This window comes from Merops nubicus, unplaced genomic scaffold, assembly GCF_000691845.1.
Source record: "Merops nubicus isolate BGI_N331 unplaced genomic scaffold, ASM69184v1 scaffold20881, whole genome shotgun sequence".
NCBI lineage: Eukaryota > Metazoa > Chordata > Aves > Coraciiformes > Meropidae > Merops > Merops nubicus.
The window spans coordinates 1-12,116 of NW_008589838.1; the positions used below are offsets into that span (position 1 = coordinate 1).

Here is a 12,116-nt window from a genome sequence, read left to right on the forward strand (position 1 = left end):
CGACTCTGTGTGTGTGTGTCCTCGATTCGGGGGCAGCCCCTTCCCTTTCTCTCCTAGGGCTTTGCTCCTCCTCTCTGGGCAGCTCCGTTGGCCCCGGGGAGCGGCAGTTGCCTTCTGCAGCCTGCAGCTCTCATACCATTGCCCCCACCCTGCTTCAGGTCCCTGTACCGTCCCCAGGTTCTACCACTGGTCCCTTTTCCCTGTGCCTCTCTCGGTCCCCTGGCCTCGCTTCTCCCTCCCTTCGTTACCCCCATCTTAGCACCCCAGTGCTGGTTTGTCTGGGCTCTCACCAGCAGGGTGCAGGCAGTCCTGCTCTCCTGGGGATTTGCAGAGGGGCTCCTCTTTGTGCCTGTCCCAGCCTGTGCTGAGGCTCTGTCTGTGCTGTGGGGGGTTCTGCTGTCGGTGCTGCCGGGGTTGTGACGTTGCCCTGTTCCTCACAGGTGGCCTTGCCAGCCCTGTCTCCCACCATGCAGATGGGCACCATTGCACGCTGGGAGAAGAAGGAGGGTGACAAGATCGGTGAAGGGGAGCTGATAGCAGAGGTACCTGGAGCACGGGCTGTGGGAGCCTCAGCTCTTCCAGCCCCTTGCTTGTGCTGTGTCTCTGGTGAGCTGCAGGTGATCACAGGTTCTGGCCCTGGCTGCCCTCACTGGAACATAGAACCAGGGTTCAGGATTACCCATCCCAGCAGGTGCTGTTTGGAACCTGTAGCTCATGGTCTTTCAAATCTGGCTGCTGCCTTCCCTCTTTGTGAGCAGCACGTAACCTGCTGGAGAACACACTGTCTGTCACTGGTGCCACAGAGCCATTTTTCCAGAACTGTGTTGGGACCATACGCTGTTATTGGAAGGCTCTGAGCTCACTGGTCTGCTCCAGTGCCATAATATCCTGTTCTCTCTCAAAGGTGGAGACAGACAAAGCAACAGTTGGCTTTGAGAGCGTGGAGGAGTGCTACTTGGCCAAGATCCTGGTGCCAGAAGGGACAAGAGATGTTCCCATTGGGGCCATAATATGCATCACAGTAGAAAAGTATGTGTTTTGCTAACCCTTGAGTTGAATTTTTTCTCTTGGGGCTTCTTGGACACCTTGTGTGAGAGGCTTAGAGACAGTCAGCTGTCTGGTTTTGTGGTTCTGTGTTTTCTTCTAGGCCTGAACATGTTGATGCCTTTAAAAATTACACTCTGGATTCTGCAGCATCTGCACCCCCTGCAGCCTCAGTGCCTCCCCCTCCAGCTGCAGCTCCCTCACCACCACCTCAGCCTTCTCCTCAGGCTCCTGGCAGCTCTTACCCTCCTCATATGCAGGTAGGAAGGCACTGCTGATGATTTAAGGCTTGTTGCATTCTTTTCCTGCCTTTGGTGTTGCTGGTTCTGGGGCATTTTCTCATAAATACTCTCTGGAGTGGGAAGTTACTAGCTAGAATTGCAGGAGTGTGTGTGCCACTCAGATTGTTGCATGCTTACAGGAGGTATTTGGAGAGGTCCAAGGAAGCTTTATTCAAAAAACTGTTTTAGTATCCCAGCTGCTAGTAGAGAAGAGCCTTGTCTCTCCAAGTTTGTTAGGCAGTCTAGAAGAGCCAGCTACACTTGAATTATTTGGACATTTCTGCTATCAAAAGACCTCTTTACATCTCAGAGCAGAACTTAAGTCTGTGGCACTCTGATGAACATGCCAGATGTGTTCAGAGGTAACTGATAATGACTCAGCTGTTGAGGTGTCTGTCCACTGTTGTATTTGAGCACTCTGGATTGCTGACATTACTTTGAAAATTTTAAATACTGAACCCCAGATGATACATGGTAATGGATTTATCTGATATGTTATGCAAAGTCAGTAATTGAACAAAGAATTAATTAAAGGCTTCTTAATGTGACTCGTGGCTTAGCTGCTAAACTTGTTTGCCTCCCAGTCCTTGCCTCATCTGTTCCTTTTGCATTGTGAGAACCTGATTCTCTGGCATTCCCTGGCTTCACAGGTCACTCTCCCTGCCCTGTCACCTACCATGACAATGGGCACAGTGCAGAGGTGGGAGAAGAAGGTTGGGGAGAAGCTGAACGAGGGAGACTTACTGGCAGAAATTGAGACAGATAAAGCCACAATAGGTGAGTCCTCTGCAAAGGCAAGAAGGAATGAGGTGTCCTTGCAAGGGAGGGATCCAGAGGAGCCTCTCTGCTGACTGCTCTCCTCACTGCCCAGGATGTGAACCTGTGGGGCAACTAGACCAAGTTTTGTTAGCTTTGCATTCAGAGCTAAACATCAGAGCTCCTAAGACCACTTCTAGTTCTTCATCAGTCCTGCTTAGTCATGTACAGTACCTGGAGATGTGTCCCTATAAGCTGCACAGAAAAGGATTCTCTTCTTGCTGTGGTTTGGGGTCAGGGCAGCCCCCAGAACCATAACAGATGCTCTCTGTTAACCCCCTGCCCCACCCCCAGAAGGGAAGAGAAGAGAAGAGAAGAGAAGAGAAGAGAAGAGAAGAGAAGAGAAGAGAAGAGAAGAGAAGAGAAGAGAAGAGAAGAGAAGAGAAGAGAAGAGAAGAGAAGAGAAGAGAAGAGAAGAGAAGAGAAGAGAAGAGAAGAGAAGAGAAGAGAAGAGAAGAGAAGAGAAGAGAGCTTTAATACTGCTAATAACAGTAATAATGCTAATCAGACTGTGTACAGATACACACAGAGTCAGTCCCAAACCCAGCTCCCCCCATGGCCACACGTCACTGTCACCCCTGGCTGGGGAGCAGCCCCCAGGGAGAGGGTCCCAGGCTGGGCTGGGCACAGACAGTGCCTGGGCACAGGAGCTGGACTCTGGAACTCAGCTCAGGAACACAGGGCTGGGGATCAAAGGCAGGAGGGATGAAGTGCTCCTTGGATGCAGCCACTGCAGCAGCAAATGGAAGAGAGAACAGAAGGGGCGACAGAAGGGCTTGTCCCTCCTGGTCCTCCAGCTTCTGCTGGATCTGAGGGCTGTGGGATGGAGCACCCCACTGGGGAATCCTGGGGTCAGTTATCCTGCCCACTCCTCCCCGCAGGTGTGGGGTGCTCTCTGCCTCCTCTGGATCCAAGCTCAGCAGGGGCCTTGGTCTGCACACCAGCCCCTGGCAGTGACTCTAAACGTGGAATCTTATCACTGCTACAGCCAGATAGTTTATGAAAATGCTGCTAACTTCAGACAGAGCAGTTAATTAGAAGAGCTTTAGCTAAAAAGTAAAATCATTGAGCAGAACCAGATCTATTTTACCCCAAACCAGGACATTTCTGTACTAAATATAGGACAGGGCTTTAGCTACCAATGTGTTTAGGAGCAGCATTTAGAAGTACTCTGCAGCTGCATCAGGCACCAAACTAAGTGGTGTTTTTTCTTCCCTTTACAGGCTTTGAAGTGCAGGAGGAAGGCTACTTGGCAAAAATCTTGGTGCCTGAAGGAACAAGAGATGTGCCATTAGGAACCCCTCTCTGCATCATTGTGGAGAAAGAGTCTGATATACCAGCCTTTGCTGACTACCAAGCCACTGCAGTAACTGACATGAAGGCACAAGCTCCTCCTCCCCCTCCTCCACTAGTAAGGACCCTTGTTGGCATGTGAGAGAAGTTACAGGGACCATTTAAGGTCTGGTCTGAACTGCTGTGTTGGTTTGACAGTGAGAAACCCTGGCTGTAACAGAACTGTTTATGATTCTGCCAATGCAAGGCTGACACATATGTTGGTGATAGGTGGCCTAAGGAGTGATCAGTAGTTTGCCTTCCAAAAACTGGAGCAGATATTCATTGTGATCTCTTCTCTAGCCTGTCACTTGTGCCAGTTCTAATGCCTCATTCTTGAAAATGGGGAGTGTAGGTTATTTATTTCACCTTTTCTGGGTGTATAGTTCTGCAGCTTAGTTGGCCTCCTTCTGAGGAAGTTCCTGATTTAAATTTTGGCACTGGGAAACTTCTCTGAATCTGAAAATACTTTCAGATTAGTGACTATTTTTTATATTCTCTTGACTGGTAATTAGATGGTCCCTTTTTGTTATTTTACTTTCAAAGCTTTTGCTGAATGATCCTGAAACTAATGGCTTTGATTCTTCTGTTCAGGTGGTAGCAACTCCTGCAGCAGCTGCTCCTCCTCCCCAGCCTGCTGTTCCTTCCACTCCAGCAGTCCCCACAGCAGGGCCACCCCCCCGGAAAGGAAGGGTCCTGGTCAGTCCCCTGGCAAAGAAAATAGCAGCAGAAAAAGGGATTGACCTTGCCCAAGTGAAAGGTGGGTTCCCCTTCCACTTCCTTGCTCTCACTGTGAAGTGTCTGTCCCTCTAGGTACATACTTGCCTATTCTTTTCTTTCCTCCCTGTCAGGAACACCCTGAGTATGCAGCTGTCCTCCTCAGGGATTGTGTTAAGTGACTTCTCTCTGTTGAATAAAACTTGTACCTTTAGAAACAATGCTCTGTTGCAGATAACTGAAATCCCCTTATGTGTTTCCTTCACCTTTTTAGGTACTGGACCAGATGGTAGAATCACAAAGAAAGATGTGGAGTCCTTTGTGCCACCCAAGGTTGCTCCAGTGAGTAGGTTTGAAATCTGTGAGACTAGATGTTTCACTGTAGTGATGGAAATGCTCTGCAGAAGTGCAGATGGAGTTGGTATTGTTGGATTGGGTGGATTATGATGTTTTGTGGGCTGTGGTGACTGTTAGGTTGTAAAGCTTAACCTGTCAGAAACACAGACAATTTTTTTACTTTATTTGTCCCTTTGGTGTTTCACTGAGGCAAAAATTTGGTTGCTGCATTGTTGTGGATTGAGTTAAGCCCAATCCCAGATCTAACATTGCTGAAAAGAGGTGGTTAGGACAAGGCTAATGAACCAGCAGCCTGCTGTCAGTGCTGCCACAGATCTGTTCTACCATTGCTTGACTTTTGTGTGAGATGCTGGAAGTGTTGCTTTTTGTGCTGCTGAGTGCAGTTTGAGAGTACCCTCTAGCATAGCTCCCTGCTGTATGTAAAAAACTCATCTAGCAGGACTTACTATTTTGAGATCTTCATAGCAGTGTGTATCTGTGTTGTATTTCTAAGTCACTCGAGGACTATATTTAATAATGAAATGTAGGACACATAAAGAACCTAGTGGGTGTGAGAGAGGTGAGGCTAGAGAGTAGAAATTTGCTGCTCTTAAGCAAGAGGCAGCTTTGCCTCAGCACTTGTTCCTCATCCTGAATTCCTCTGTATGATTGGTGTTTGGATGGTGCTGTGAGTGACTTGAGCTTTCTCTCCTTGCAGGCTCCAGCACCAGAGGCAGTTCCTGCAGCTGCTGCAGTTGCAGCAGCCCCAGCTGGGACCTTCACAGATATCCCTATCAGCAACATCCGGAGGGTAGGAAGATGTTTCTTTCTGAGATCATTATTTGCAGTCAGGAGTTTTCCAAACTGATGTTTTTCACCAGTTCTGTTGCACACCCCCCAGGTCATTGCTCAGCGGCTGATGCAGTCTAAACAAACAATACCTCACTACTACCTTTCTGTTGATGTAAACATGGGAGAAGTACTGGTGCTAAGGAAAGAACTCAATCAGGTAAAGCACTGAGGCGTGGTGAGAGCGTGTGCAGGGCAAGCTGCCTTCTCTCTCAGCTTTGCCCACCCTGCTTTCTGGTGATAAGCCATTTTTTTGTGGAATAGTCTTTTCAGTGCCTTTTCTACCTGTTGTGCATGGGTTCTGGATTGGCTGTGACAGAGTAAGACTTTTTATCCTGGTACTGTGCAGTGATTTCTGACTTCCCTAAGAGGGTGGCTTCTGGGTGGTGGTCAGTTCTTCCCTCTGGAAAGGAGGGGGAAAGGGTTTTTAAGAGTAAAAAGGGTAGAAAATTTAAGCAAAGTGATAATAATAATTCTAAGCCAAGTTTATGGAAAACAGACATGAGAAAAGATTGCACGTGGTTAAATGATGAAGGAGATTATTTCCTAAATTATCTTGGTACTTTAATTAGTGATGCTTGCAAGCAGTGTGACTGATTTCTAACATTGTCTCTGAACAAACAGGGCTTCGTGGCAGTGACTGTCCAAGTTAACTGAGGTAGCCTGTGAGAGACAAACTGACACTGCCAATCTCTTCATTTACAGGAGGTCTCAGAGAACATTAAGCTTTCTGTTAATGACTTCATAATTAAAGCGTCTGCTCTGGCATGCTTGAAGGTTCCTGAGGCAAATTCTTCATGGATGGACACCGTTATTAGGCAGTAAGTTTATGGTACGGTCGAAGCCAGACACTTGCTTTGTTCAGTAAAGAGATCATGGCAACACAGCACAGCTCCTGCTGGGATTTTGGGGAGGGAGGGGAACAGATGAAATGCAAAGGTTGAGGGGCTTTTGTTAGTGTGCTAAGAACCTTGTGTCTGAGGCTAGTGTGCAAAGTGAAACGTGCAACATTATTAATTTAGAGTTGTCTAAACACTTCTGAAGGGTTTTTTTTTGTTACCTTGCTAGAGTAACTGGCACCTTCTTTGTGTCTTGCAGAAACCACGTGGTGGATGTTAGTGTTGCAGTTAGCACTCCTGCAGGGCTTATAACCCCTATTGTGTTTAATGCACACATAAAGGGCCTGGCTTCCATTAGTAAGGATGTGGTGTCTCTGGCAGCTAAAGCCCGAGAAGGTAAACTGCAGCCTCATGAATTCCAGGTAAGAAACTTGTTAAATGTTGCTGCCCTTGACTTCTGTTGAGAAGCCTTGTTCAGAATGAGCAAAGCTATTTTGTGATGTTTTCAGCCATGTTCATTAGTATTCCACATGGAACAGCTTCTGTGTGTGTGACTGTGAATGCATTTTTCTTCTAGGGTGGTACTTTCACAATTTCCAATTTAGGAATGTATGGGATTAAGAATTTCTCTGCCATAATCAATCCACCTCAAGCCTGCATCCTTGCAGTCGGTTCCTCAGAGAAAAGGCTAGTGCCAGCTGATAATGAGAAAGGGTAAGTATTCATCTGGCTCTGCATATGCTGAGCTCCTGGACTCAAACTTTGAAATAATGGCTAGTTCTCTAACACTTCAGTAGTTTATAAGTAAAAAAAAAAATAATTAATTGTTGACATACTGCTTTCACTACCTGCTGAAAAAGTACAGTGAGATCTTATATAAAAGGGCCACAGAAAGCATTAGACAAATGAAGTGGCTGATGAATGATCTGCCATATATTTATTCTTGCAAGTTAAGGAGAGGCTGTTTATTTCTTTGAGGGGTAGGGTGAAGCTGTGGAAGTGGGTCTGGGATCCCCAACAGTTCAGGCAGCTATTCATCTTTAACAACTTGCTTAAATTTGCATTTAAGGAAAATCTAATGGGTGGATTATAAGTCAAGTGTCCTGTACATAATACAGCCTTTCTTGGAGCTTGAACTAGCATAGACCCAGGAGGACATTTAGAATTTTCTAAACTTGTTAATAGTTCTAGGTGTCTATCAGTAACTCATGTGGAAGCTAGAGGTTATTGGGTAAAACAACAGCATGGGGCTGTTCTTCTGTTAACTTTTCTTTTTCCTCACTCTTTTCAGATTTGATGTGGCCAGTGTAATGTCTGTTACCCTCAGCTGTGACCATCGTGTTGTGGATGGAGCAGTTGGAGCACAGTGGCTTGCTGAGTTCAAGAATTTCCTTGAAAAGCCAGTAACCATGCTGCTATAATTTACCCATGCAGGCAAAATCTTCCTGGGTCACACTGTTGTGTTTTAAAAAAGCTATTTAGACTTTAGTGTTCAGAGCTATTAAAAGAGTTCCTTTTTTATTTTAAATATGTATTATATTATCTGGTAATGGTATTACCAGTCTGTACAGAAAAAGTTTGCAAAAGTGCTTTTCAGAGCAATATTACAACTATGCTGTATTTTTATACAGTTAGTTAACTTGCAAACTCTTCCAAAACAGAGTTCAGCACCCCAGATTTAAAAGTGAAAATGATCCAGGCAGTACACTTCCTGCCATCTGCTTCTAAACCAGGGGGTGTTGGGGGTGCACATGGAGCAATTTCATGACTTTGGTCTTCTCAGAAATTTGATTTATAAACATCTCTTCACAGGAGTTCAGATATAAGTTTCAGGTAACTGAAACATGCAAGTTAGTAGAAGGTGAATTCCCTTGTTACCACGTTCTCCTGCTAGGGTGGGAAGTATGACAGATGCACTAAGGGACTGAAGTGCCTGGGAATAGTTTCTCCAAGGCCCAGTGCTGGCATTCCAAATCTCTTGGAACTTGGCACTGGTCTGGAGCTTCTCAGCTATGTGATCCCTTTTGAGCACTTTAAAGTAAGGTGAAAGAGCACTGATAGATATCTGTGGGGTCACAGCTCTCAGATGCCACAGGGAATGTGCAGTCTTCTTGTGGACTTTCACTTACATGTGCTTTTTGTATTAAAACTAATGGCTGTTCCTCTTGCTAAGTTAATACCATACTATGATGCCATGGAAGCAACTGTTTTGCAGAATGTTTAAGAGAATCTTTGTGTTGGAACCAAATATAGGCAACTCACATGCTCATAATCCTGTCAGGGGATATTAAGCATGTGATGGTGTGAATGTTTGGAATTTTTTTTTCAGGCATTCTGACATAGGGAGTTCTGAATTAGTCACTGGAACTGCAGTTCTTCCCTGAATTGTCTATGTTGTCCCAGCCTCAGTAAGCTGCAGAATGTGCTGTCCATGTATATATTGTATGTAAAATGCTTCAATAGTTTTGTTGGACTTGTGTCCAGTTACCCCAGTCATTGCATCCTAAAAGGGGTGCAGTGCTGAACATTCTTTATTTCCACTTTCCACATGGAAACATTAATGTACAAAGGACAACTTGTGTAGTCATGACAAAGTGACCAGGAGAAGTAAATGGGGGGGAGAAGTTTAAAAAACACAAAGAAAGAAAAAGCTAAAGCTGACCTGTTGCTCTGTATATTTCATTAAGTACTGTCTCCTGTAAAGTTCTACAAAATGGACTAAACTTATCAAAAGAAAATACTGTGGAGATTAAATATTTTTGTGGGAACTATTTAATGTCTGGTTGCTGTGATAACTGGTTTTCATGCCTGGCTAAAGTGCATTAAGGTTTTGGTTTTTCTTGAATGATATGAAGTGTCTTGGTTCCAGACTTGCTCTAGTGAACCTACATTCTATTAAATGTTTGGAATTGACAACTACTAAAACATGTTCTGGTGCTTTTCTGTTCAGCCCTGCATGGCTTCCTGAACTGCTGTAGCACCATCAGGGCCATTTAGCCTTTCACTCTGATAGTGGCACTCACCCTACTAACCTTAAATTGTCATCACAGATGTTCCAAAATAACACATGCTTTATTACTGTCACTCAGCAGCCACCTTCAGTGTTCCTGGCTTCCTTGCTGCAGTGTTCTCCAGAACCTCAAATTCTGGCTACAGCAACCTTTCCCTTCCTTCCTGCAGTAAGAACAGTAAATGGTTTATCCTGTGGAAGTGCTTTCAGAATGACTGTCAGACTCTGGAATATTTATCCAGTGTGTGTGCTTGGAGGGCTGATAGTGACTTCTGGTGCTGCTTGCTCCTCCAAGAGGCCTCTTCAGCTCGTGCAGTGACAGTGTCAGGTTGAACTTGCAACATAACCACTGAATGTTTCTCTGAAGAAATGCAAAGGGGGAAAGCTGATTTACTACCTTCTGTAAGCCTGTGTTTTAAAGTTTCAGCTCAAAAACAATTTGTGTGTTCCCATTTCTGATTTGATGACTATTGGAAACATGGTTGTAGTGCAGATGTGCTATAGAAGCTGTAGGAATGACATACTGCTAAATCAATCACAAAACTAAGATCCCTTAAACTTCTGTTTGTCCCTTTCCCAATTAATTCTAGTAATGCCCAACAATCCTTGACGTTCTTTTGTGTTGCTTTGTATCATTTTGTGTACCAGTGTCAATTAACACAGATCATCTTCCTAGTTGGAGTGCTCCAAGGTTGCTTTTTGGTTGCTAGCTTCACACTCAGCGTTCCTGTTTGAATAGTACAGAGTAGGTCTGTTGGTTTATGGTCTCATTTGGAGATTACCAAACTGGTAAGAAGCAAGGTTGAGCATATTCAGGGACTGAAAACACTACAAAGCCTATTCCAGTTAAGATCAGCAGGGATTGTTCTCAAGGGAACAGCAATAGCATGCAAGGCAACTGGCAGAACTGTGTTTGATGCACCTCTGCTGGTTGTTCCAGCTTTAAATACCTGTGAGAGCTGCTCTAACCATGTGAATCCAGTAATCAATTGAGCAAAAATATTCACAACTGCTACTGCTGCACCTTAAAGTAAACTGATGTAGGAAAGTATGTGTTTATTTATGGGTCTTTACTGCAGCTATTAACATATTCAAGTCCTCCTTGAATATTTACAACCTTTACTTGTTTTTTTCCTAAGTACAGTGGTGCTAGTATTCTTCCAGATCTCCTTTGCCAAATGCATCTTTCTAAACACATTTGAGGTATTCACCCCTGAAAGTGAGAAGGCCAATGAAAAGCAGCTCATCACCATCTACAGGTTAGGACTCTCACTCTGGGCTTTTCTTCTCTTCCATCATCTCTGAACAGGAACTGGACAGAACACAGTCTTCAGGGTCTGGCTTGGCAACTGGTGCTGTGACAAACAGTACCCGTTTTCCTTTGTTGAACACTGCTGTAGTTGTTTCTTCATCCACCAGTTCTGGCAGATCTAGTTGTAATTTGTATTTTTCAGGGACTTCAATGATTATGTCATCCTAAACCAAGAAAATTAAAACACTTGATTAACTATCTGACAGTGAATTAGCAATGAGCATTTTTAGGAATTGGATACTAGACAGGAATCACAAGTTTATTCTTCCTGCTGTCTTACCTTTGAAATTCTCAGATCACACTCAGAAACAGAGCTAACCTGAGGCAACTGAATTTTGAGTTCAATTTTGAGTGGTTTCTTGTTTGCATCCTTCACAGTGAGCATTTCATAGGCAGGGGTCCTTGGCTCCTGTGGCGTGTCAGTGCTGCTCATCTCCTCTATCAGATGCACTTTGGACTCAGTCACACTTCCTTCCTCCAGCAGCAGAGAAGCATGGCTGCAGTCCTCAGCTTCCAGAGCCTGCAGCAGCTCATCAACTGTCAGTGCTTTGTGGAAAAAGTAACCAAGTGATACGTGTGAAAAACTTAGAACAATAATGTTATGCCACTTATGTATCAAAGTTTTATCTGTAATTAATTGTAATTAGCAACTGTGCAAGCTGCAGGCTGTTACTGCCAGCTTCTCCTTTGCTCACAATTTGGTTTTCTTGTCATGGGATTAGAAGTTCTTGTTTTCAGGCTAGTAATTAAAGCAGCAACCCCTTTTACTCAGGTTAGAGCAAAAGGAACCTGGCACCTGGAAGGATCAAACCGTGGCAGAGTTCCCTTTTCTAGTGGTATAGGAAGAAGGGAATTCACTCTTCCAGGCTCAGTACAGTTTCTCAATTGCCAAACACCAGAGAAGGATGCAGAGAGGCCAGCAGTGTTACACTAACACCTGGTATGAATACCACTGCCTTATGCATTCTTAGGAGAGAATATTTGGTTTATACTTACAGCAAGAACTGGAGTAAGAGAGAAGGCTTGAGTAAATTGGTTGGAGAATCTGACAGGTCCTCAAAGAAAAGCAGCAGCAGATGGCTACATACCCTTCTTTGTGTTCTGGCTGAGATGTGGAGTTGGCCTCTGCCCTCCACGCAGACGCTGCCGCATCAGCTCCAGGCTTCCTTTCAGTGTGAATGGTTCAATGGTGTACAAACGAGAGAGAGGGAGGCTGCATCGTTCCTCAACGAACTTCAGTGTCAAATGGATCAAGTGCTCCATTTTTTCTGGGTCTTCTTCTCCCCTCTGAAGAACATCTGGGTTGTATGCAATATCTATAATGCTGTAGAGGTCTACAAAAACCAGTTACCTGTCAGAATTATTGCTATGGCACTGTGTGCCAATGCTCTTTAGGATCACTTGCTTTAATACCAAAGGGAATGAATTTGTGGCTTCTAGAAGTAGAACTACTGCCTCCCTTCAGCCCCGTGCACACGGGACAGCTCCACGTGCTGATCCGGCAGCCTGTGCGCTCCAGGAGAAGCAGGGGGGACACGATCCAAGGCAGCGTGAGGACACCTGCTGCGAGTGCTCATGCC

The 12,116-nt window shown here is 45.0% G+C and overlaps 2 protein-coding genes across 2 annotated transcripts; one reads left to right on the forward strand and one right to left on the reverse strand.

The window, feature by feature from the left end:
* Positions 1–440: 440 nt before the first annotated feature.
* On the forward strand, positions 441–7,790 carry DLAT (dihydrolipoamide S-acetyltransferase; the record flags this gene model as incomplete). Its single annotated transcript, XM_008949700.1, has 13 exons — positions 441–542; positions 905–1,029; positions 1,148–1,304; positions 1,976–2,102; positions 3,365–3,552; positions 4,068–4,233; positions 4,465–4,532; positions 5,245–5,337; positions 5,428–5,535; positions 6,081–6,196; positions 6,474–6,636; positions 6,792–6,928; positions 7,506–7,790. Coding segments are annotated over 13 exons (1,680 nt in total), but the record flags the coding sequence as incomplete, so codon positions are not given.
* Positions 7,791–10,493: 2,703 nt separating this feature from the next.
* PIH1D2 (PIH1 domain containing 2) lies at positions 10,494–11,870 on the reverse strand (the record flags this gene model as incomplete). Its single annotated transcript, XM_008949701.1, has 3 exons — positions 10,494–10,700; positions 10,817–11,082; positions 11,625–11,870. Coding segments are annotated over 3 exons (719 nt in total), but the record flags the coding sequence as incomplete, so codon positions are not given.
* Positions 11,871–12,116: the final 246 nt, after the last annotated feature.